The sequence below is a fragment of the Eurosta solidaginis genome, chromosome X (genome assembly GCF_040869045.1).
Source record: "Eurosta solidaginis isolate ZX-2024a chromosome X, ASM4086904v1, whole genome shotgun sequence".
Classification (NCBI taxonomy): domain Eukaryota; kingdom Metazoa; phylum Arthropoda; class Insecta; order Diptera; family Tephritidae; genus Eurosta; species Eurosta solidaginis.
This window is the reverse complement of record NC_090324.1, coordinates 27,804,203-27,827,392: the sequence shown is the minus strand read 5'-3', so window position 1 is coordinate 27,827,392 and position 23,190 is coordinate 27,804,203. Positions and strand designations below refer to the sequence as shown.

The 23,190-nt window shown below is 39.5% G+C and overlaps 1 protein-coding gene across 1 annotated transcript in view; it reads left to right on the top strand.

The window, feature by feature from the left end:
* The window catches only part of LOC137234818 (uncharacterized), a 1,233,955-nt gene that overhangs the window by 398,227 nt on the left and 812,538 nt on the right, over positions 1 to 23,190 (top strand). Inside the window, exon 3 of the mRNA XM_067758206.1 lies at positions 869 to 1,027. Coding sequence (XP_067614307.1) covers positions 869 to 1,027 — 159 coding nt within the window. The remainder of the gene's footprint in view (positions 1 to 868; positions 1,028 to 23,190) is intronic.

Sequence of the window (23,190 nt, the reverse complement as noted above, 5' to 3'; positions counted from 1 at the left end):
GCTTTGTCATTAGTGCTGTCCGACTGCTTCTGGTGAACTTGATGTTGATGAGTTGATACTTGTGCTTTGGCAGTACTGTGCAACTAACGGGGGCAGGGGCTTCGTCATTGCCTCTATCCATACTGCGTATATTGTAGTGATGGGTTGGAGCGAGCAACAGTGGGAAGTTGATGTGGCCTGCTGGGCAGGATCACTGCTAGAAGGTGTCGAAGTTACACTTAAGCGAGACCCTCGGGACCTCGTTGGACGTGAGCAGCAGGGAGCCACAAAAGTTTTGTTAACGTTTTGGGCGCCACGAATGTTGGGATCTAGCCCAGAACATCCCGAGCGATGCAACTAACCTTTGCACGTGACACAGATAAGTCTATGACCGACTGAGGTAGATTATTTTCCGGCTTATGCAGCAGATTCGCTTCTAGGACTGTGGTTAATTTCAAAACTTTCCCGGAGCAGGAGGGTATGGATTAGTCCAGCTGCAAAAAATTGCTCAAAGGATAAAAACTTGTGAAAGGATGCACAAATTAAATGAGCTACACTGCAATGAAAGTCTTGGTAGGAGAAAAAAAATCCAGAGTCGCTCCGGTTCATAGAGCCGACTGCCGTGGGAAGGGCTTTATGTGTGGGGATTTTGTGTGTAATAGAGTAAAATTATAACTACATAAGCGAATAACCTAATAATCAAGCATGCGTGAATAGCCCAATAATATTTGAACAAAGCCGAAATACTTACTTGTTATATGAAATGCCGTGGTTATACAAATCTTTTAAAATTTTAAACTTTGCGTTATTAAAATTAAAAACCTACCAATTTATCTTTAAGAAATAGTTATACGGTTGACCATGTTTCGAATAATTTCATACAATTTAGACTTCCGCACTCCTCAACTCAGGAGATTATTGATACAACAGTTTCACAACCTAAGGCAGAGAAACGTACTACATTGGAGTCATCTTCCATGCAGCCCTTACATAGTAACATTAACCGCAAATTAAACGGATTCCTCAATTTGGCAACTCCACTGATGGGGTAAGTATAATTCTATAAAAACCCAAAAGCCGCTTATCTTATATAGCCTGCAAAACTAAGTATATAAGGCCCGCATTGCAACTAAAGATTAATGTTAATAAGTACACATAAGGGTGACCATTATTTACCAACCTGGTTTTATAAAGATTTCCTCCTTAAGTTTGTAGCTTAAGACTCAAAACTTATTATCAAACTAAAAGAGATAATTTATTTTTAGTTTAAATGGTGCCGCAGGGACGATATATTTTCTATAAAAAATTTGTATGGGATTTTCGGATTTTTTCTCAAAAGAAACAACTTCCAGGGAAATGTTAGTCTACAAAAATGAGATGTAGACACCCTTATAGAAAACTGAACGGTCTTTAAAATTTTCGAAACATTCACTCATTCAAAAGTAATTTTAAGTTAAAGCCGAACTTTTTACCAAAGAGCTTAAAAAGCTACATTAGTATACGCCGTGGCACTGTATATGATTGTAGAGCTCTCCATGGTTGGTTGAACTTTTGAATTCCAGATTTTGTTTATACTTTGTGAATTTGTTTTGCCTACAGAAAAAAATGTTTTTACAAAAATTGTAGTGAAAATATTGAGGTTTACTAGCCAAATCTTAAAATTTAAAATTTTTACTAACTTGTTTAAACATTAAAATTTTGTTTGTTTTTTTTTTAATAGAAAACGTGCTTCGATTTTTTTTAAATTTTTTTATAGTATATACTGTCCTCTAAGGACTCTTAAAATTTTAAAATTGTGATTATCGATTTTCGAGAGAAATATGTTTTTGAGTTTTGGGCTGCAGGACTCGGGCAACGCAATCTACGTTGCAGCGCCACGCAGCCTTAAATAATCAATATTTCAAAGTGCTGTTGAAATATTAAAAATTCTTTTTATATTTGTTTTTTATTTGAAAACATTTTAAAAATCAGTTAACACTTTTATTTAATACCCATTTACTCACCACCCAAGGAGTGAAGTGTATTTAACGCCTTTATTCTTATTACAATGTTGACCATCGAATAGAAACATCGTCTTTTTTATTTTCAATAGAATGCATAAGGTTTGCTGCATTTTCTTTTTTTCCGAGTTAGGAAACGCCCTAATAAAAACACCTATTTTAATAAGAACTTAACTAACCGACTCCAAACTGAAAAGGTTTTGTGTTTTTCTACGACAACTCAAGAACAGGGTAAATTTTTAAAAAAATTTTAAGCAAATTTAAAAGAAAGAGAACTAATTGTAATAGGATATTTTTTTCAAAAATGTTTCATTTCTTAATCAAAATGCCATACATACAAAGTCATTATTGGCATAATAGTGTAACTACAATTCATCCTTTTGTAATTTATCGGTCTGACCCAGAGGACAATAATAATTTAAAATTTGCAAGTTTTGTTTTAATCTCGGAAAAAATCGGACATACTAAATACAGAAGCTTTTTACCTTAAACAAATTTATTTCGTAATAATTACGGCATCAAAATATAAGAAAATAATAGTTAAAACCTGATATAATTGCAAAGCATAAAATATTAATAATTGAAAGCAAAATCCTTCTTTGATGCATATAGGGACACCCTTTATGTTTTTTTGCTAAATTTTCATCGCTTTTACCAAAAAACCAAAAGTAAAAAATTTTACTATAGTGAGTATAAATCAATAAGAAATGGTCAGCAGATAAACTCGCCAAACCAGTATTTGCACTACTACACAATTTACATATGTATAAACAGCTTGCCAACATCATATATCAATGCACTCCAAATGAGAAAGTTCTTTATAATTGTAGCGTTACGCATTAGACTGGGCACGATTAATTTTCTGCCCACACACACACGGCATAATTAGACAATAATATGTTATGTTTTTATCTTTATTAGGAAGTCATTTAACAATATTAAAAAATCCACATTTACACATTTCGCAATAAGCATAAAGATAGCACCAATTATAGAATGAGTCACTGTCTCGTGTATTTAATTGATTTATAATACGATAAATATTGTGGCGAATATTAGCATCGCTAACTGATACTCACATCCATAAAATTATTAAATAAAGGCACAACAATATTACATCAAGATACATAAGCACATTAAACATCATTTACACATGTACATACAAGGCAGCAGAGAGATAATCACCATCAGCCGAGGTAGTACTCACATATACACACGCATATGTCTATGCGAGAGACTATAAACTACAAATATACATGTACATATATGGCTGGTAACCAGAGATGCAGTTCGCGAAGTTACTAGACCTTAGGAGAAATGGGTGAACGAGGCAACAGAGAGTATAAAAGCAGCGAAAGCTGAGTAGTCAGTAAGCTGTTTGATTTAAACACGCGAATAGTTGTGAAGTAAGCGTTATTGTGAAGTACTTTCAAAGCAGTCTAATAAAGATCATTTTGCATTATTGAATACCGGAGTTATTTATTCAACAGTTTGGCGATTCGAAAGTTAGCGGAAGGTTTGGAATAAGCGGAATTGCCCTAAATTCGTTACAATATTGAAAGATAAAATATTAAACAGGAGTAATGTAAAACACGAGCGACCAGCTTGACTGACGCTTAAAAAAGAGGTACAAGACTGCCTTACCAACAAGTACGAACACCGACCAAAGAAAAAACCAAAAGGTGCGGCACCAATACCGAAAAAGGAAGACGAATACATACATTTAGATGTATTTTATATGAGCGATAACATGAACATTAGCTCAACCAACAAATATTCAAAGTTCTGCCATTTGGGGCAAATTCCATCAAAGAAAGACACATGCAAGAACATTGACGAGACACTATCGCAAATATACCCAAACGCAAAGATTGTAATAACTGATAACGAGTCAGTATTTACTGGCATATATGCACAACAATTTTACAAGCGACTACAAATAACACATACCATGGTGTGAAGATGAAAGCGTGCGACAACATCGCTAGCTGCGGTGGGTGGAGGAAGTGGTTCCAAACCTCCAAAGGCAAGGCACGAACGCCCGGTTTCAGGTGGTGGATAAAGCACAAATCTCCACAATACCAAAAGTTAAGGTATGGATACCATGCGTGATGAAATCGGAGAATACACTGTGACTTCTGAAGAATCAGAATGTACACAGTATTGGAAGGTACTTACTGTATCTCGGCCTACGGAGGAAGGTCAGTTCTACATTGTCCAAATAAACAAGTAGGCGGAGGATATATTGTACACGTGGCTTGGCAAAATGTCTTGGTATATAGGCAAAATTTACATGTGACTTAAGAAAAGTCCCGAGCTCAAAAGCTTGAAAGAAAAAGGACAGGTGGAGCTAGCCGACGTCACCACAAAGGTGTTAGAAGAGGACTAGCAGCCAAATGGTGCTGCGAGTCGCACAGAGGAACACCCGGCACATCATTTAAGAGATGCTGAAGGGGCTTCGAAAACTCTAAACCAAAAGGCGAAGGGGAGGACGAAGACGCCACGACGAAGGTGATGGAGGAAGACAAACATCCCGATGGTGCTGCGAGTCTTTGACGTGGCGCTGATCCAGGAGCCGTGGCTCTCATCGGGAGGAAAGGTTTCTGAACTCAGCGCGCGCATATTTGGCGTTTACTACGTGCAAACAGAAGGACGGGTGCGAGCTGTAGTCATGGTAAGGAAACAGCTGCATTCATATATGGTGCCTAATTACACTACTGAAGACCTCGTAGTGGTGGCCGTTGAGCAAAATATATGCAGGTATTTATCCTGTAAACCTGCCACATAGCCCATGCTTCGGAGGTTCCACCGATTGAGTGCAAGAGGCTAGTACAGGACGAAGGGCGCAAAGTGCGGTTGGTCATAGGCGCGGATGCAAATGCGCACCACAATGCGTGAGAAGGAGGAGATACGAACTAGAGAGGCGAAGCTCTATTTTGTTACATCCTACAAACCAATTTGCAAATAGCCAACAGGAGAAATGTCCCTACATATATTGGTCCAACATCCAGCAATGTTCTTGATATTAAATTGAGCACCGAACGTGACATATCAAGGCATGATTGGATGGTTCTTGATAGCCCATCCTTCTCCGACTGTAGGAGCAAGGAGATTTTTCCTTGCTATTAAGTTGCAAAAAATAGTACGGAATTTTGTGGAGGTGTAAAACGCGAACTATTTAATTCCAAATAAATGACGAGAACGAACCGCTAAATGTGAGCGACAATGTTACAATATCTTATTTAGGTGATTTAAAGTATGTACAAAGCATGAAAAGTAATGAATAGAGTGAGGGCAAAAATAAATATGATTGCGAATATGAATGTGTTTGTGTATGTATATTCATGTTTACAATTATTAGTTAGGTTTCTGTTGTACGTATGTAACTAAATATGCTTTAAATGTTGTTTGAGTAGTTATATTATACAGTGTGTTAGAATATTATTCGACCACAGTGTGGCGCAAGTTTGATCCAACATTCCGGCCGTTTGGAAGTATCCACTTTCAAGAAACTGGCAGTATAGCAATTTTATGTATAGGACGGCAGCAGGTACCATTGGCAATGCGAAGGAGTACCACTCGAACGTGACCGGCACGTCCTTGGACAGTGGACTCTACACGGTCAAGCCTCCAACGATGTGGTGGTTGGTTGTCGTCATGTATGATAACTAGAATTCCTTCCTTGATATTGGGTACGGAAGTTGTCCACTTTACACGCGAGCTTAGTTCATTAATATAATGATGACCAGCGGCGCGAAAGGCGTTGCTTAATATAAGTGATCATATCGTACCGATCTAAATTTGAAAAATTTCTATCTTTGAGATATCGCTCGGGCAAGGCGCATAGAGAAAAACCAACCAGAAAGTGTGTTGGAGTGAGTGCGCCAAAGTCGTTTGGATTTGATGACATCAGGCAAAGTGGGCGAGAGTTGAGAATAGCTTCCACTTCCACGGCAACCGTGCTCAGTTCTTCAAAGGTCAATCTTGTGTTTGCTTAAGTTCGATTCAGATTTCCCTATGCGCTTTTCACCGCAGCTTCCCAAAGACCGCCAAAGTGAGGTGCCCTGGGGGAATAAAATGAATATTAATAAATTCGGACGAACAAAATTTATAAATTTCTTTTTGTGTATTAGTTTCAAAGAGAAATTGTTTTAGTTCATTTAATTGGTTGGACGCCCCGACAAAATTTGTAGCGTTCTCGAAAAATCGCATGGTAGTTTTCTGGGACCGCCCATGCGCTTCAGAACATTTAGAAATGAATTCGTTGAGAGATCCGATACAACTTCGATATGTACTGATTTTGTGACGAGGCAAACAAAGACGGCCAAGTAAGATTTTATAGGAGCCTTGCCTCGAATCCGCAAGTAAATATTTATTGGTCCACAGAAATCAACTCCACAACGCTCAAAAGGACGAGCGGGAGTGAGAGATGTGGCTGGCAGTGGTCCCATGACTGTTGAGCTAGAACTGGTTTATAGCGCACGCAGTGTACGCAAGACCGAACGATACGACGAGCCAAATCTCTGGCATTGATGATCCAATATTTTAGACGTGTCAGGGCAACCAATGCTTTAGGGCCGGCGTGATAATTTCGAATATGTAAATGGCGTATGTAGTTATGTACAAAATGCGAATTACTGGGTAGTGAAATAGGATGTGTCTGAGAGTCTGGTAAATCTGCGTAGTCCAATCGGCAACCAACTTTGATGAGTTCGAACCCAGTAGTGTTATCTATAAAGGGAGTGAGATGTTTTAAATTGCTTTTTAAAGGCTGATTTTTATTGAGTAATTGAAAACCAACAAAAAAGTGCTGTTGTTGTAAATTTCAAATTATACAGTATAGTGCGTGTCGTAATTCTGCTGGCAAGGGGGTAGCTATGGGTGTTGATTTCTTTCTCCACGATTCGCAGAATCGGAATAACCAGGTAACGAAGCGTAAGCAATGGGAATAAGAACTTATGCCGTTAATGATTTCGATGATGTAATTTGTTTCCTTGACTATTGTTAAAGAAGTCTTGCGTTTCTCAGTATTGATAACGTCCTTGTCGAGTTCGACTGCAGTCTTAATGTTCGGCCATTTTTTTTGGTCTTTCAACAGGAAAGCCGGACCGGAGAAACAAATGGACGCCTTGAGTTCCGATGTGGAGCAAACACGTGAGACAAGGTCTGCTGGGTTATCCTTCGTTGGAACATGTTTCCAATGCACGCCTGTAAGTTCTTGTATGTCAGAGACTCTATTCCCGACGAACGTCGATAGAGTGATGGAATGTTGTTGAAGCCAATGTAAGACTAGTTGCGAATCGGTTCAAAAGTAAGTGATTACTGGTATGTTGAAAAATATATCCTTTATTTTAGAGTAGAGACACGCGAAAAGATGAGCGCCGCAAAGCTCAAGTTTGGGAAGGGACTGTTTTTTAACTGGCGCTACCCTCGACTTTGATGTCAGTAACTGCACTGATACATGACCGTGAGAATCTTCACTGCGTACATATACCGAGCAGCCATATGCACGTATTGATGCATCACAAAATCTATGAATTTGTGTAATTTTTTTATTGGGTTGCAAGCAGTAGCGAGGAACGGTGATTGACGAGATTGAGTTTAAAGATTCCAAGCAGCTAGTCCAAGCCTGATGGACATGCTGAGGTGCAGACTCATCCCAGTCGAACTTCAATAGCCAAGGCTTCTGTAAAATTATTTTAGCTGCAATTACCAGCGGTGATAACAAGCCAAGTGGATCAAATAAAGATGATGCAATAGACAATATGGTTCGCTTCGTCACAATATTGTTTTCCTTTTTGGGCTGGAATGAAAACGAGAACGTATCGCTTCGGTGATGCCATGTTACTCCTAATGTACAGGTTACAAAATCGTCAGTTATATTAAGCTCTTTTGAGGCCAAACCTTCCACGAATTCGGGATGATTTGAATGCCATTTTGATAATGGAAATTGCCCACGTTGTAGTACTTCGATGACATGAGATTTCAGCATATGCAAAGCATCTGCATCGTCTTCGCCACACAAAAAGTCGTCGACGTAAAATGATGATTTTAATGCCGTACCGCCGATTGAAAACTCATTCATGCATTGACCTGCCAAGTAGTGTAGGCTATGTATTGCGAGAAACGGGGCTGAGGCTGTGCCGTATGTGACCGTATTGAGCTGATACATCTGAAGATATAGGTCAGGAGAAGCTCGCCAAAGAATGTATTGATACATAAAATCATATTTGTTCATTGCTACTTTCCTGCAAATGTTGGTGACATCTGCAATGATACCGTATCAAATATAAGCGGAAACGAAGTAATAGACTATATAGGTCCTGTGGGACGGTTGGCCCTACCAACAAAATGTCGTTCAATGATGTTTGTGATGATGTGCGGCAGGAGGCGTCAAATACGACTCGAAGCTTCGTAGATGTGCTGCTGGGTTTCACGCAATCATGTGATATGTAGTAATGCGGCTCGTCAAACTTGGGCTGTTCTACGACAGACATATGACAAAGACTTTCATATTATTCCATGAAAATCAAGTATTGCGAGCGAATATCGAAGAAATCTCCAAGGCATCTGGGATCTGATTTGAAGGGTAAGGTAACGACTACGCGACCAGTATTATCTTGATATGTCGTTTTTAAGAAGTGATTCTCGCAAATACGGTGATCTGGCTGAATCGGCTTTGATGGTACTTCGACTGTTTCCAACTTCCAAAGGCGTTATAGGCTCTCGTCTATCGAACCTTCACTTGACATCATGCAAGATCGTGTCGCCACATAATACTCACTACGGTATCTACCGGAAATCACCTACCCTAATAACGTTTTCTGAAGTGTAGTTAGATTTGGACCAAGGCGAATTTGGCCTACAGCGAGTACTTCGAAGAATGCTTTTGCTCCAAGTAGCAGATCGATTCGGCGTGGTTTGAAGAAAGACTCGTCTGTCAATTTCGTGTTTGCTGGCAAACTGGTGGTGGTATCGATTTCCGAATCAGGTTGGTATGCGATATGCGACGTGATTCCGAACTGAAGTGAGAGTTGAAAATCCGACGTGTGCGATTTTATAGTTGTAGTGGTACGAGAATTCAGATTGGTAAGTGATTCACCGATAGTGCGAATTCCGCCGTTATGCTTTTCGCGAAGAAGACGCAGTTTTTGTGCCAAGTCGTCGGTTATGAAGTTTACCTGCGAACAAGAGTCAAATATAGCTCTTCCTAGTTTGTATGCCGCTGTGGCATCTTTGACTAGGACCATAGATATAGCCAGAATAACTTGTCCACAATCCGAGTCCTCCATATGCGGATGAGTTGCAGCTTGTTGATTGCACGATTGGGATTTGCTAGATGAATTCGGTTTGAACGAAGGGGTATGCCAAGAAGTTCAGGAAGCTTGCAAAGCATTTGATAAAGAGACTGGCGTTTGAGATGTAACTAAAACCTGCGAAGTTGTAGCTGACGAATGTTGAGTGGACATACTTTGCGAGTTGTTTTCGTGATGTAGTAGCGTGTGATGTGTCCGATTACATGTATGGCACCGATGTTTTAATGGGCATTGAGCAATTCTGTGACCACTACTCATACAATTAATGCAAAGATCATATTTCTTCGAGATGTCAAAACGTTGATTGGTAGTATTTTCCTTAAACTGAGGACAGCTAGTTAGCTTGTTTTTGACGCTAGAGCAGAGCACACACTTGGAATTCGTTACTGCGAAAGACGATTGTTGATTGTTTGCTCTACTAGATTTTCCAGAGAAACTGGCAATGGCGTTATAAAACCTGGGTATATTGGGACCATGTCGGGAGTGATTTATAATCGAGGGACTCATTCCACTTTTTCCGTGCTTGCTGGTCACATTTGCTTATAACGATATAAATTGGCATTGCCTGTGCAATGTTGGTGCTGTTTCCCAATGACTCCAATGAGCTGAAATTGCTGATGCCTTATCTACGAAACTGCGAAGTTGTTGAGGGTTTGTGTTTTCGACGGACTGTATTGCGAGTAATGAAGCTATTCCTTCTAAGGATATGAGAGTTGAGTTACCGAAACGTTCTTTTAATCTATCTAGAGCCTTGAAATAATTATTTTAAACAAAACAACAGGTAATTGAATTTTTCAAAATTTGTGAGTCTCGGCTCACGAGCAATACGTTGGGTAAACGATGTAATAAAATTCCTATAATCGGCATAATCACCACTAAATGTTGGTAACGACAACCGTGGTAAATGGGACGATAGGGTTACAGCTGCTGTAGATGTTTCGGGATAGTATACAGTGCTGTTTGCATCTTCTCCTAGTTCCGCTTGGATGCTTAGCTTCACTGCGACGTAGCTGTCTTCCAAATCTGCACGGCCGTTGTCGCTAGTATCTAAGTCTTCAATGTCAGCTTGAACCGACAACGCTTGCTTGAAGTAAGATTGTAAAATCCCTAAGCGGCACTGTAGCTCTGCACTGGTTAATTTACTATCCGAATTCTTAGCTGATTCTACAATTGATTTGATTCGCGAAATATTTCGCTTCATATTAGAGCGCATACGCTTGCATTCTTCTAGCGACGTGATTTTTTGGTGGGTATGCTCTGCTTAGTTTATTGCTGAGTGAGCGTAATGTAAAGTGATGGACAACAACTACCGGCGGTCCCAATGACAGAAACGACGGCAGTGACTAAAACGAAAATTTAGTCACCACAATAGCAACATGCGTGAACAGCGACGTTAAGCGAGAGCATAGCAAATAGCAGCAGCAAAGTGCAAATGCGGCTTGTACTGGCAGCGAAGGAAAATGCAGCCACTGTGAAACATCAAAGGGAATGCGACGGTAACGAAAGTTAGCAGCGCGGAGTTTTGCTAGCGAAAATGAATGTATGTAGTTTAACGGGAGAACGCCGGTTTACAACAACAACAATTTTTATGGTAGGGCAAATGAACTTTGATCGTACCAAAATAAGGCAAAGTAAATCAAGGGACTGTATTTGGGTGGATAAATAAATATCATACACACATACCAAGCGATGGATTTATATATGGTTTGTGTGGAATGCACCTGTTGCCCAGTGTCCAATTACCTCTCCTGATGTGACAGAAATGTATATGTATAATATGCCCTTTTTATACTCAGCTGAGCAGAGCTCGCAGAGTATATTAATTTTGTTCGCATGACGGTAATCCGTAACGGCATAAACTAATCGAGATAGATATATCTATAAATCTTATAAAATAAAGTCGCTAAATGCCATGTATGCACATAGCTTCACACAGAATACTCCGATTTTAAAACGGTTTTTTGCATTTGAAAGCTTAGCTGCGTGAGATGGTACAGTTAATATAATTTGAAGATATATATTATAGGGGCGTGGCAAATTTCCAAAATGTAGCAAAAAATCATAACATTTTTGTTTACACAGCTATAACTCATAAACGGATGGATGGATTTCAAAAAATTTACTTTTCAGTAAAACTTTGAAATATTTACCTTCGATCTGCATCAAAAAAAATACTTGATTCCTTTCTTATATCAGCCAAATTGTTTAAACAAAAGTAACATTTTTATCAAAAAATGCGTATGTGTGTTTGTTCGCTGTGAACTGTCCGCGCTAATTGCTTTTGAGTGAGGCTTGATGCGACACATACATACGTACATATATAGCATTCGCCGCGTTATTTAACTTCGGGCGTAGGTTTATAGGTATATATGGATGTACATATGTACGTATTTTCATATCATATCAGCTTGACATAGGTATGTACATATGTACATATTTATGCAACATAAATGGTTAATTGTTAATGCAACATAAATGGTTAAGAATGCATACATCTATTGAAAAATAATATTTCGTTAAAAATATTAAACATTTCCATAAATTTCTTCAAAAAATTTTTTTTTTTGGTATTTTTGCATATATCACTATGTTGTTGTTGTTGTTGTAGCAGTGCTTCGCCCCACCTAACAGACGCGACCGATCACAAACTGTCATCAATATCCTCTAACGGGAGTACAAGGAAACTTGCTGCTTGCTGTTTCAACAGGGGTGGACCATAGGGAAAGGGGTGTTAGAGGCGTTGGTTCCACATTACAATTAAAGAGTTGGTTGGTGTCATGTGGGGACACATTGCAAGCCGGGCATACATTTTGTATGTCGGGGTTGATTCTGGATAGGTAAGAGTTTAACCTGTTACAGTATCCAGAACGAAGTTGAGCCAGAGTGACACGCGTTTCCCTCGGGAGTATGCGTTTCTCTTCCGGAAGTTTTGGATATTTTACTTTGAGTACCGGATTCACCGGGCAGTTCCCGGCATAAAGGTCCGACGCCTGTTTGTGGAGTTCACCAAGGACCTGCTTGTGTTTTTTCGCTTCATACGGCTGGGTTCTCAGGTGCCGTATTTCCTCAAAATGGTTACGGAGATGACTCCTTAAGCCCCTAGGCGGTGCTGACTCGTCAATCAGATGTCTGTTGGAATGCCCAGGTTTCCAATTTTTTAGGGCTCTGAATTCTAGGAACAATTGCGGCTGCGTGCTCACCAAAATGTAGATCCTGATCAAACGTCACACCCAAGATTTTGGGGTGCAGGACAGTCGGTAGCGTAGAGCCATCGACGTGGATGTTCAAAATGGTCGACATTTGGGACGTCCATGTTGTAAATAATGTCGCGGAAGATTTAGTCGATCAAAATGTCAGGTTTCGCTAGGCGAAAAAACTGGAGAGATCGGGGAGGTAGCCGTTTTTTTTATTGCATAGCTCATCGATCTGTGGGCCTGGGCCTGTAGCCATTACTGTGCAGTCATCGGCGTAGGAAACGATTGTGACTCCTTCCGGTGGTGAAGGTAGCTTAGATATGTAGAAATTAAACAAAAGTGGGGATAGGACACCACCCTGTGGCACCCCTGTTTAATTCTCCTTGGCTTTGATGTTTCGTTTCTAAATTGCACCGATGCCTGCCGACCACCCAGATAATTTGCGGTCCACCTTTTAAGATATAAGGGAAGGGTAGACCCTTCCAGGTCTTGCAGTAACGAGCCATGGTTGACCGTATCAAAAGATTTTAATAGGTCTAGCGCTGCGTGTACTGTTCTATGGTGGGGGTTTTGATTTTACCCGCAATTTATCTGAGTGCTAATGGCATTTAGCGCGGAAGTAGTGCTATGGAGTTTTCTGAAGCCATGCTGATGGGAGGCTAGCTGCAAGTTTGCTTGGAAATAAGGGAGCAAAATGGCTTCGTGCGTCTTTGCTACTGGCGATAGGAGAGATATCGGACGATACGACTCTCCTATGTTAGCTGGTTTACCAGGCTTTAGTAGCGGGACCACTTGGCAATTTTCCATTTCTCGGGTATGACAAAGGTGGGAAGAGACAGGATGAAGACCTGCGCTAAATATTTGAAACCCTCTTTCCCTAGGATTTTAAGCATCGGCCTGGCTATGCCGTCTGGGCCCATTGCTTTGAATGGTTTAGCGCGACCAATGACGTCCTCAACCTCTTTAGCGGTGATGGTGATTGGTGACGCGCTGAATTTGTGTTTATGTGCGTGTCTGTTGGCCTTCCGTCTATCTTTGTCGGCCGTAGAATGCATTATATATTGTCGGCAGAAAGCGCTCGCGCATTTTTTCGCATCCGACAGCACTTTGTCGCCAAAGGCGATGGAAACTTCGTCTTTGTGCTTAGTCGGATTCGATAGGGACTTTACGGTGGACCAAAGTTTACTCGCACCGGTAGAGAGGTTACAACCTCTTAGGTGCTCCTCCCATTTCGCCCGCTTGTGTTCATCCACAAGCAATCTGATGCGTTGGTTTATATCCCTTATTTGGGGGTCGCCTGGATCAAGCTGCCTTATAAGATCACGTTCTCTCGCTAAGTTTGCGGCCTCCGCCGGGAAGTGGGGCCGGATTTCGGGAATTCTCCCGGCGGGGATGAAACGTGCCGAGGCGGATTCAATGACCTTGCGGAAGGCACGCTCCCCTTGGCCGTCATCAGTCGGGATAGGGAGGGCAGCAAAGAGGTTGTCTGTAAAAGATTTATATTCTTCCCACTTTCCTTTTTTAAAGTTTATGAAAGTGCGTTTTTCGGTGACGATGAAGTCGGCGGTACGCTCGAGCGAAATAAGTATAGGCAGGTGGTCGGATGCCAATGATACCATCGGCTGTCAGTTGACGAAGTTTACGAGTTCTGCGCTCACGATTGAGATATCTGGCGAACTGTGACAGCTTCCTACCATACGTGTGGGGCGTCTCCGTTTATTATGCAGAACGTCGTTTCTTTTATTTGATCCGCCAACATCTCACCCCTACTGTCCGCCCGCAAATTTGAATGCCATAGATCATGATGGGCATTGAAATCGCCTAAGATAATGCGATTGTTGCCAGTGAGTAAGGCTCTGATATTAGGGCGGTATCCACTGGGGCAACAGGTGGCAGGGGGATGTAGATGTTGATGATTTCTAGGTTTGCATCGCCTGACCGGACAGATAGGCCTTGACCTCCTAAGACATTGTCCCTGCGGTCGATGTCAGGATCAAATATGTGATATTGCACAGAGTGGTGTATTATAAACGCGAGGCCGCCTCCATTTCCGCTCTCGCGATCTTTTCTGTGGACATTATACCCAGAGCAGGTCTGCAATGCAGATCGTGCTGTGAGTTTAGGCTCTTGAATCGCAGCAATGCGGATGTTGTGCCGCTTCATGAAATTGACTATCTCCGTAATCTTCCCAGTTAGTCCATTACAGTTTAACTGCAGAATTCTGAAGTGCATGGGGGAGACGTCGCCACTCTGGGGGTAAGTGACGGGTGACTACGCCTGGGTTGAGGAAGGCCAGGACGCAATTGCTGTTGTGGCCCTGGGACTGGGCGTCCTTGGGCAAGCAGTGGGGTACCCAGACGATTTGGGTTTGCGACGTGGCAACATGGCGCGATGAAACCCGTCGGGGGGTTGCCGTCGAGGAGACCAGAACATCTAGGAAAGTGGCACCACCCAAGGCAGGAGCTGCATTGGGCGGATGTCGCAAACATATATATTCTGTGCTGGCAAACGGTGCAAAGGGAGGTAGGGACTAAGAGTCTGTTTCCCTGACCTACACTGAACAGAGTATGACCGTCCTAAAAAGATTCTTTTCCGGCAGATGCAGCAAAACCATTTCTCAGGACCGGGGTCAGGAGACGGACCCGGATTGGATTCGATACCTTCCCGGAGCAAGAGAATATGGAGCAGTCCTGCTGCAAGGAGCTGCTGGGAGGATGACAATTTGTGGGAGGGACGCAACAAATTAAATGGGGTTGTATCACTATCACTACATATTATAAAACAAAGTCGCTTTTGCTGTCCCATAGGATAGGGTCTTGAGATCAAAACGTGGACCTGGGTAATCTTGGGATATGTTTGTACAATATGGGTTTCGAATGTAAGCTGTTTATGAGTACTTTGATACGTTGTATTTTTCGTACCCGCAACTAGTGTCTCGAGATATAAGCGAAAACGTGGACGCGGGTACCCCTAGAATGTGTTTATAGAATATGGATAACGAATGAAAGCTGTTGATGAGTGCTTTAGTACAGAGTAATTTTTATACCGCTGGGTGACTAGGGTCTCAAGATATGGGCAAAACCTGGACCCGGATACCCTTAGAATGTGTGTGTAATATCGATATCAAATGAAAGGGTTTGCTGAGAGCTTTAAAGTAATTTTCATTGTGATATTCGATTTAGTTGCATTAACCTGGCAAAACTGATAAGAGCTAGACGGAAAAAGCTTATTAAAATGTATGGAGATAAACAAAATTTAGGGCAGAACAACGTCTGACGGGTCTGCTAGTACTTATATATATCAAAATGATCTGGGTGAAAAAAGAAATTCATTTAGCCATGTCCGTCCGTAAACACGATAACTTGATTATGATTTTGAAGTATCTTGATGAAATTTGGTATGTGGATTCCTGGGCGCTCATCTCAGATCGCTATTTAAAATGAACGAAATCGGACTACAACCACGCCCACTTTTTCGATATCGATAATTTCGAAAAACCGAAAAAGTGCGATAATTCATTACCAAAGCCATGCAACTTGGTAGGTGCGTTGACCTTATGACGCAAAAATTAGAAAAATTTTGGAATGGGCGTGGCACTGCCCACTTTTAAAAGAAGGTAATTTAAAAGTTTTGCAAGCTGTAATTTGGCAGTCGTTGAAAACATCATGATGAAATTTGGTGGGCACGTTACTCCTATTACTATATGTGTGCCAAATAAAAATTAGCGAAATCGGATGACGAACACGCCCACTTTTAAAAAAAATTTTTTAGTCAAATTTTAACAAAAAATTTAATATCTCTACAGTATAAAAAAATAAATTATGTCAACATTCGACTCAAGTAATGATATGGTTAAACAAAATACAAAGATAAAAGAACATTTCAAAACGGACGTAACTACGCCCTTTTTCATTTAATTCGTCTAGAATACTTTTAATGCCATAACTCGAACAAAAATTTACCAATCCTTGTGAAATTTGGTAGGGACATAGATTCTATGACGGCAACTGTGAAAATGGGCGAAATCGGTTGAAGCCACGCCCAGTTTTTATACACAGTCGACCGTCTGTCCTTCCGCTCGGCCTTTAACACGATAACTTTCACAAAACACGATATATCTTAACTAAACTTAGTCCACGCACTTATCTGAAGTCACTTTATCTTGGTATTAAATATGGCCGAAATCCGACTATGACCACACCCACTTTTCCGATATCGAAAATTACGAAAACTGAAAAAAATTGCATAATTCTGTACCAAATATGAAAAAAGAGATTAAACATGGTAATTGGATTGGTTTATTGACGTAAAATATATCTTTAGAAAAAACTTTGTAAAATAGGTGTGACACCTACCATATTAAGAAGAAGAAAATGAAAAAGTTCTGCGGGGCGAAATCAAAAGCCCTTGGAATCTTGGCAGGAATACTGTTCATGGTATGATATATATAAATAAATTATCGGTCCCCGACAGAAGATGTTCTGGGTCACTATAGAAAATAATAATTTTCTATATAACTTTTAATAATTTATTTAAACTTTATTTACTTTAAAAGATATATTTGATGACTGAAATATTTTCATTTTTTGATAATAAAAAATAACTAATATAATAAGAATAAATTTAAAATATAACAAGTATATTTGTTATAAGTAGATAACTCTACATATACTCCCCCTCCAGTGAAACGAAAAATTTATTTTTTAAATGTTAATTTATAGTGTATATTGATTACTGTAAGAATTTTGTGTTGTAGTTTGAAAAATATTTGAATTTTGTGTTAATTGTGTGAAAAGTTTATGTTGGTATTGATGTAAGTACTCAATCTTTTGATGATTCGATATACTTAATAGCTTATTTTAAGTTGTTGTTATGTTTACTTATTGCATTAATATTTTATGTATATTAATATTTGGTTGTGTTATTGTTATGTTGTTGAGGTCAAAAATCACTTAATAGCTATTTGTTAAATAATGTCAATTATAATTATGTTTTTGAAGAACCTAGAATCAGGTTGAATTATAGTAGATGGCAACTTTGTGTGCACCATTACTCAAAAATTAAAACTTGTATTATGCAGAATATATGTTCAATATATAATTGTACTCTGCATAATGTATGTCCAAGTTGTTGATAAGGAATGAAAAGTTGATTCCTTTAATTGTTTGAAATTGTCATTGATTCATGTTATGTTAATGAGTATAAATTGAGTTTTTAATATGATTTACATTTCAATGTATTGTATGTATTTCGTTAATATTTATTTTAAAAAATCTTTAAGAGATTTTTTAAAATTGTAGAAATTTGTTTGATTTTTAAAAATCAAAGCTATTTTTTTTTTTTTGTAGTGTATTGTGTTATTTTCGAATTGAATATGAATTAATTTGCATTGCGGAGTTTGTATGTCTGTTGTTGTAAAATATTGTATATGTGTAGATGATAAATATTCTTGAATATAAACTGGAGAAGAAGTGCGTATAATTAATATAAATAATAAATTGACTATTGTTTTAAATCAATTAATATAAATTTTTAAGCAATGTAACATTAGTATTCTAAATAGAATTATTTTGTTTAGATTAAATTTACATTTCATAATGTAACAAAAGATTGAAGAAACAAACTTTTTTAAATAAAATATGAGTATTAGTTGTCGAAAAATGCAAAAATTTTGAACAATACAGCTCACTAAATGGTAATATCATTATACTGGTACTACTAATTTATGTGTTACATTTATTTTGATATTTTTAAATTTTAAAAAAAGTATAATTTTCAAAAATAAATTATACGTTATATGACTTGTTAAGTAGATTATTAGTGTCAATTAAAAAATAAATGTGGTCGTAGACCAAAATTCATAATGTTAAACATATATATGTATATATATATATATATTTATATATTCAGCATATCAAGTTTAGTATAGCTTTTGAAAAAATGAAGCGATTCAGGCAATGTTTCGAGAAGATTTTTAGATAAATTAACGTATGAAGCTAATATGCTCCTCTGATGCCGTTTGGAATACTTCATAAAGCATTGGTGAAAGATATTGCATTGTCACATTAAGTGTTTGTGTATTTCTCATTTTGTATTTATCGGGAAATATTGCATTCTCATTACAGTGGTCAGTTGGACGACGTGGGCTATTCAAACTATCTGCCATCATGTTATATGAACTATTTGGTATAAATGAAATTGCCGATGATGTCGATTAAAGAGAATTTGTATCACTTTGATAAAGATGTTGTTATTTTTCGATAGAGGCACATGCACGTTCACGTAATGTTCACTGAATACGCGTAGTATGGATTTAATCGGATTGCCGTCCATTTGTAAGTTAACTAAATGTGCCAAGGAGGTTTATGACAATGGTAGATTAGTTATTGAATTATTTGTAAAATCAAGTTTTATTAGATTATTTAACATCGAAATTTCATCCGGGATTTTCGTAATTTTGTTATCGCGTAAATCGAGAATAGGTCAGAAGGTCAGAAGGATCGTTGGTAGGATCGCCAGATATAGAAAATAATAATTTTCTATATAACTTTTAATAATTTATTTAAACTTTATTTACTTTAAAAGATATATTTGATGACTGAAATATTTTCATTTTTTGATAATAAAAAATAACTAATATAATAAGAATAAATTTAAAATATAACAAGTATATTTGTTATAAGTAGATAACTCTACAGTCACCTTGGTCCACATCTCGTATCCGGTATCTCGAAAACACCTTCACTTATACAACTAAGGGCTACTCCCTTTTAAAACCCTCATTAATACTTTTAATTTGATACCCATATCTTACAAACACATTCTAGAGTCACCCCTGGTCTACCCTTATTGCGATATCTCGAATAGGCGTCCAGCTAAAGAACTAAGGCCCACTACGTTTAAAATAATCATTAACACCTTTCATTTGATACACATGTCTTACAAACACATTCCAGGGTTACGCTAGGTTAATTTTGCTAAATGGTGATTTTCCCTTATTTTGTCTCCAAAGCTCTCAGCTGAGTAGGTAATGTTCGGTTACACCCGAACTTCGCCTTCCTTACTTGTTAATGTTGATGATGTCCAGCGACTTGATTGTTGTTGGTTGATGAACTTGTATTTTTGTTTATATATATTAAAATTACACTTGGCGATTTTCGCGATTAATAATTGCGCGATCGAAAGATTTAGTTTTTTTCTTACTTTTTACTTTTTAGTCGCGAATATACACTACCTCACGGGCGCCAAAAACTATGTAGGAGCAAGGAGCTTTTTCCCTGCTATTAAGTTACAAAAAATGGTACGAAATTTTGTGGGAGTGCAAACGCGAACTATTTAATTCCAAATAAATGACCAGACTGAACCGCTTAATGTGAGCGACAATGTTACAATATCTTATTTAGGTGATTTAAAGTATGTAAAAAGCATGAAAAGTAAAGAAGAGAGTGAGTGCAAAAATAAATATGATTGCAAATATGTATGTGTATGTGTATGTATATTAGTAGTTAGTGTTCTGTTGTACGTATGTAATTAAAAAATGTTTTAAATGTTGTTTGAGTAGTAATATTATACAGTGTGTTAGAATATTATTCGACCACAGTGTGTCGCAAGTTTGATCCAACACCGACCATGCGTATATCAGCCTCAGCATCCCCCTAAAAAGGGTAGAGAAGGGAGGAACCTTTAGAAACCGTAGGTCAATGAACTTGACTAAATTCCAGAAACAGGTAGAAACAAAACTAAGGCAACCCAAAGAGTTTGCCAAAGTGGAGAAACTGGAGGAGTCTAATGAATTCCTAACAAGGACGCTTATAACTGCATTTAAGAGAGCTGCCCTCTAAGAAGATTCAGAGGAAAAGCAAAGCCGCCATGGTGGAGCAATGTTCTGAGTCTTCTAAGGAGACAGGTTAAAGAAATGTTTAAGCTAGCAAAGACCGCGGAGAGCGAAGCATGTCGGGACGAGTACTGGGATCTACTGAGGATCTACAAGAGCGAAATTTGCAGGGCGAAGAGAATCTCATAGAAAAGTTTCTGGAAAAAAGTCTTAGCAAGGGGAAACATAGTCCAGGAACTAATAAAGGAAGAAAACGCGGAATGATTTAGAAGAGCCAGCATACAGCCTTCACACTTCGATCACGGAGCGGGTAGTGCCGGGATTGGCGACCTATACCAAGATCGAATGGGCGGTGAAGACGTTTTCTAAGTTTAAGTCGCCAGGCCCAGATGGTATATTCCCGGCCATGCTACAAATTTCAGGTAGAGCGGTCGTGTAATGGCTTAAAATAATATTAGATGAGTGCATAAGACTGAACCATGTACCGCAATCCTGGAGAACTACTCGCGTAGCTTTCCTACCAAACGCGGGGAAGATCGGTCACGTGTATCCCAAAGACTATAGATCCATTAGCTCAACATAATATCTGCTCAAACTCTTTGAGAGGCTGATAGATGTGTACATAAAGTCCAAAGTGGATGAAAAGCGTATGTCAGAAACTGCGCTGCTCTCCACAACACAACGTGCGTGCACCAAAGGCATGTCGGTAGACATCGCATTGCACAGGGTTATAGTCAGCATAGATAAAGCCCTGGAATATAAGGAATGTGCTCTAGGAGTCTTCCTAGACATTGCATGGACTTTCAACAATGTTTCTAAATGGGCGATTATAAAAAAAAAAAGAAAGGGGTGCTATCACCTTTGCTGTGTACGCTGGTCATCAACCAACTGCTCAGGCGATTCGATCTGGGGCCAGTAAACATTACGGCTTATGCAAATGACGTTGCAGTTTGCCATAAGTGGAAAGTGCCTTCCAATGATTAGTTCTTTGATGGATCGGGCGCTTCGGGATATTCATACCTGGGCATCTAATATCGGGTTGACAGCCAACGCGGAGCAGACGGATATGTTCTTGTTTGCAAAGAGGTGCAAGGTCCCAAATTGGATCAGGCCTAAGTTGGGAGGGGTGACCCTACACGAGAAACCTTGCAAAAAATATCTAGGAATCATCATAGACAGTAACCTGTCAAGGAACCTCAACGTGGGGGAGAGGGTGACGAAGGCTGCAAAGGCACTTTATCAGAAATGTCGTCAGAAACAACATCGAAGATTGAAGCAAAAGAAACACGTATGTCAGAAATTTCGACACAGATTACATCCAAGATGGGAACTCAACTGGAAGAACAGAAGGCATATATGGCATCCCAACTGGAATCGGATAACATCGGGATCGGGTAACATCAAAGCTGGAAGCGCAGGATGCAAAAACCGCTCAATTTCAGGCAGAAGTCGATGATTTGAAGGGTCGTATGGAGCAGTTACAACTAAATCGCCCAGCTGTTTCAGCGAGTAACCCAAAGGTAAAAACACCATATTTTGACGGCTCTGTTCCTTCCCAGGTGTTTAAGATTCAGTTTGAGAAGACCCCAGCAGTGAACAACTGTAGTGCTGAAGATAAAGTAGCTGCACTCTTCGTGACTATTCCTGAGGGATAGCGGAACAACTACGAAACATTGATGAGCGCTCTAGAGAGGCGATACGGAAGCGAACACAGGAAGCAGATACACCAAATAGAGTTGCAAAACCACTACCAAAAAGCAAATGAAACATTGCAGGAGTTTGCTTCAGATATTGAAAGATTGGCTCATCTTGCGAATGCGGACGCACCCGTGGAATACACTGAAAGGGTAAAAATCCAGAGCTTCATAAATGGCATACGAGATGTGGAAACAAAGCGAGCTACATACGCAAACCCAAAGCCAACATTCGCAGAAACGGTATCACATGCTCTGATTCAGGAAACAGCGTCGCTTCTGTGTAAGCCAGTTTTAAAAGCACGCCGTGTGGAAATAGAAAGGCCAGAGTGGGTAGATGCAATATTGGAGGCGCTGAAAGGATCGCAAAAGCGGAGTGAAAGAGTTATCACATGCTTCAAATGCGGGAAGCCCGGTCACATTGCACGTCATTGCGATCTTGGTCCTGGTAGCTCCAACTTGGGTGGCCGTAAACGCAAAGCTGGAGGAGATGAGCAAGAGCGTGCCAGATGTAAAAATCGATAGCTAGCTCCAGATATTGAATGTCCTGTGTTATCTGTGTCGCAAATTGGAAGGAAATAAAGCAGTCTTACCGTCAGAGGGAATGTGGATGGCAAGGAGCGTGTACTGACTGTAGATACGGGCGCATCTCATTCCTTGATTCGATCTGATTTAGTCAACAGGAGAGTAAAACCGTTACCTGGAGCAAGGTTGCGTACGGTCACAGGCGAGTATAACCAAGCCCAGGGAGAAGTGATATGTGAAGTCCTAATTGGGAAGTTCATGGTTCTACACAATTTCGTTGTGGCGGAGATCGCTGATGAAGTCATATTGGGAGTGGACTTCTTAGTTGACCATGATATCAGGATCGATATGCCAAGAGAGATTATGTGCTATGAGAACCAGGATATGCCACTTAACTTCAGTTTGGAAGAAGCGTTCAGCAGTAATCGAGTGCTGGTGAAAGAGATCCGACAAAAACCGCAAAAGTCAAAGGCAGCAGATCGGGAAAGGGTTGATGGAACGAATGGGCCAAACAAATCAAAACCGAAGGTACCTGTGAGAGTAACACTGGCATTGAAAAACCCTAACGGATGTACTAAAACGAAGGAAAGAATTTCGCAGAAAGAATGCAAGGGTGTTATCAAGCCAGGGCACACTACTGTTGTGAAG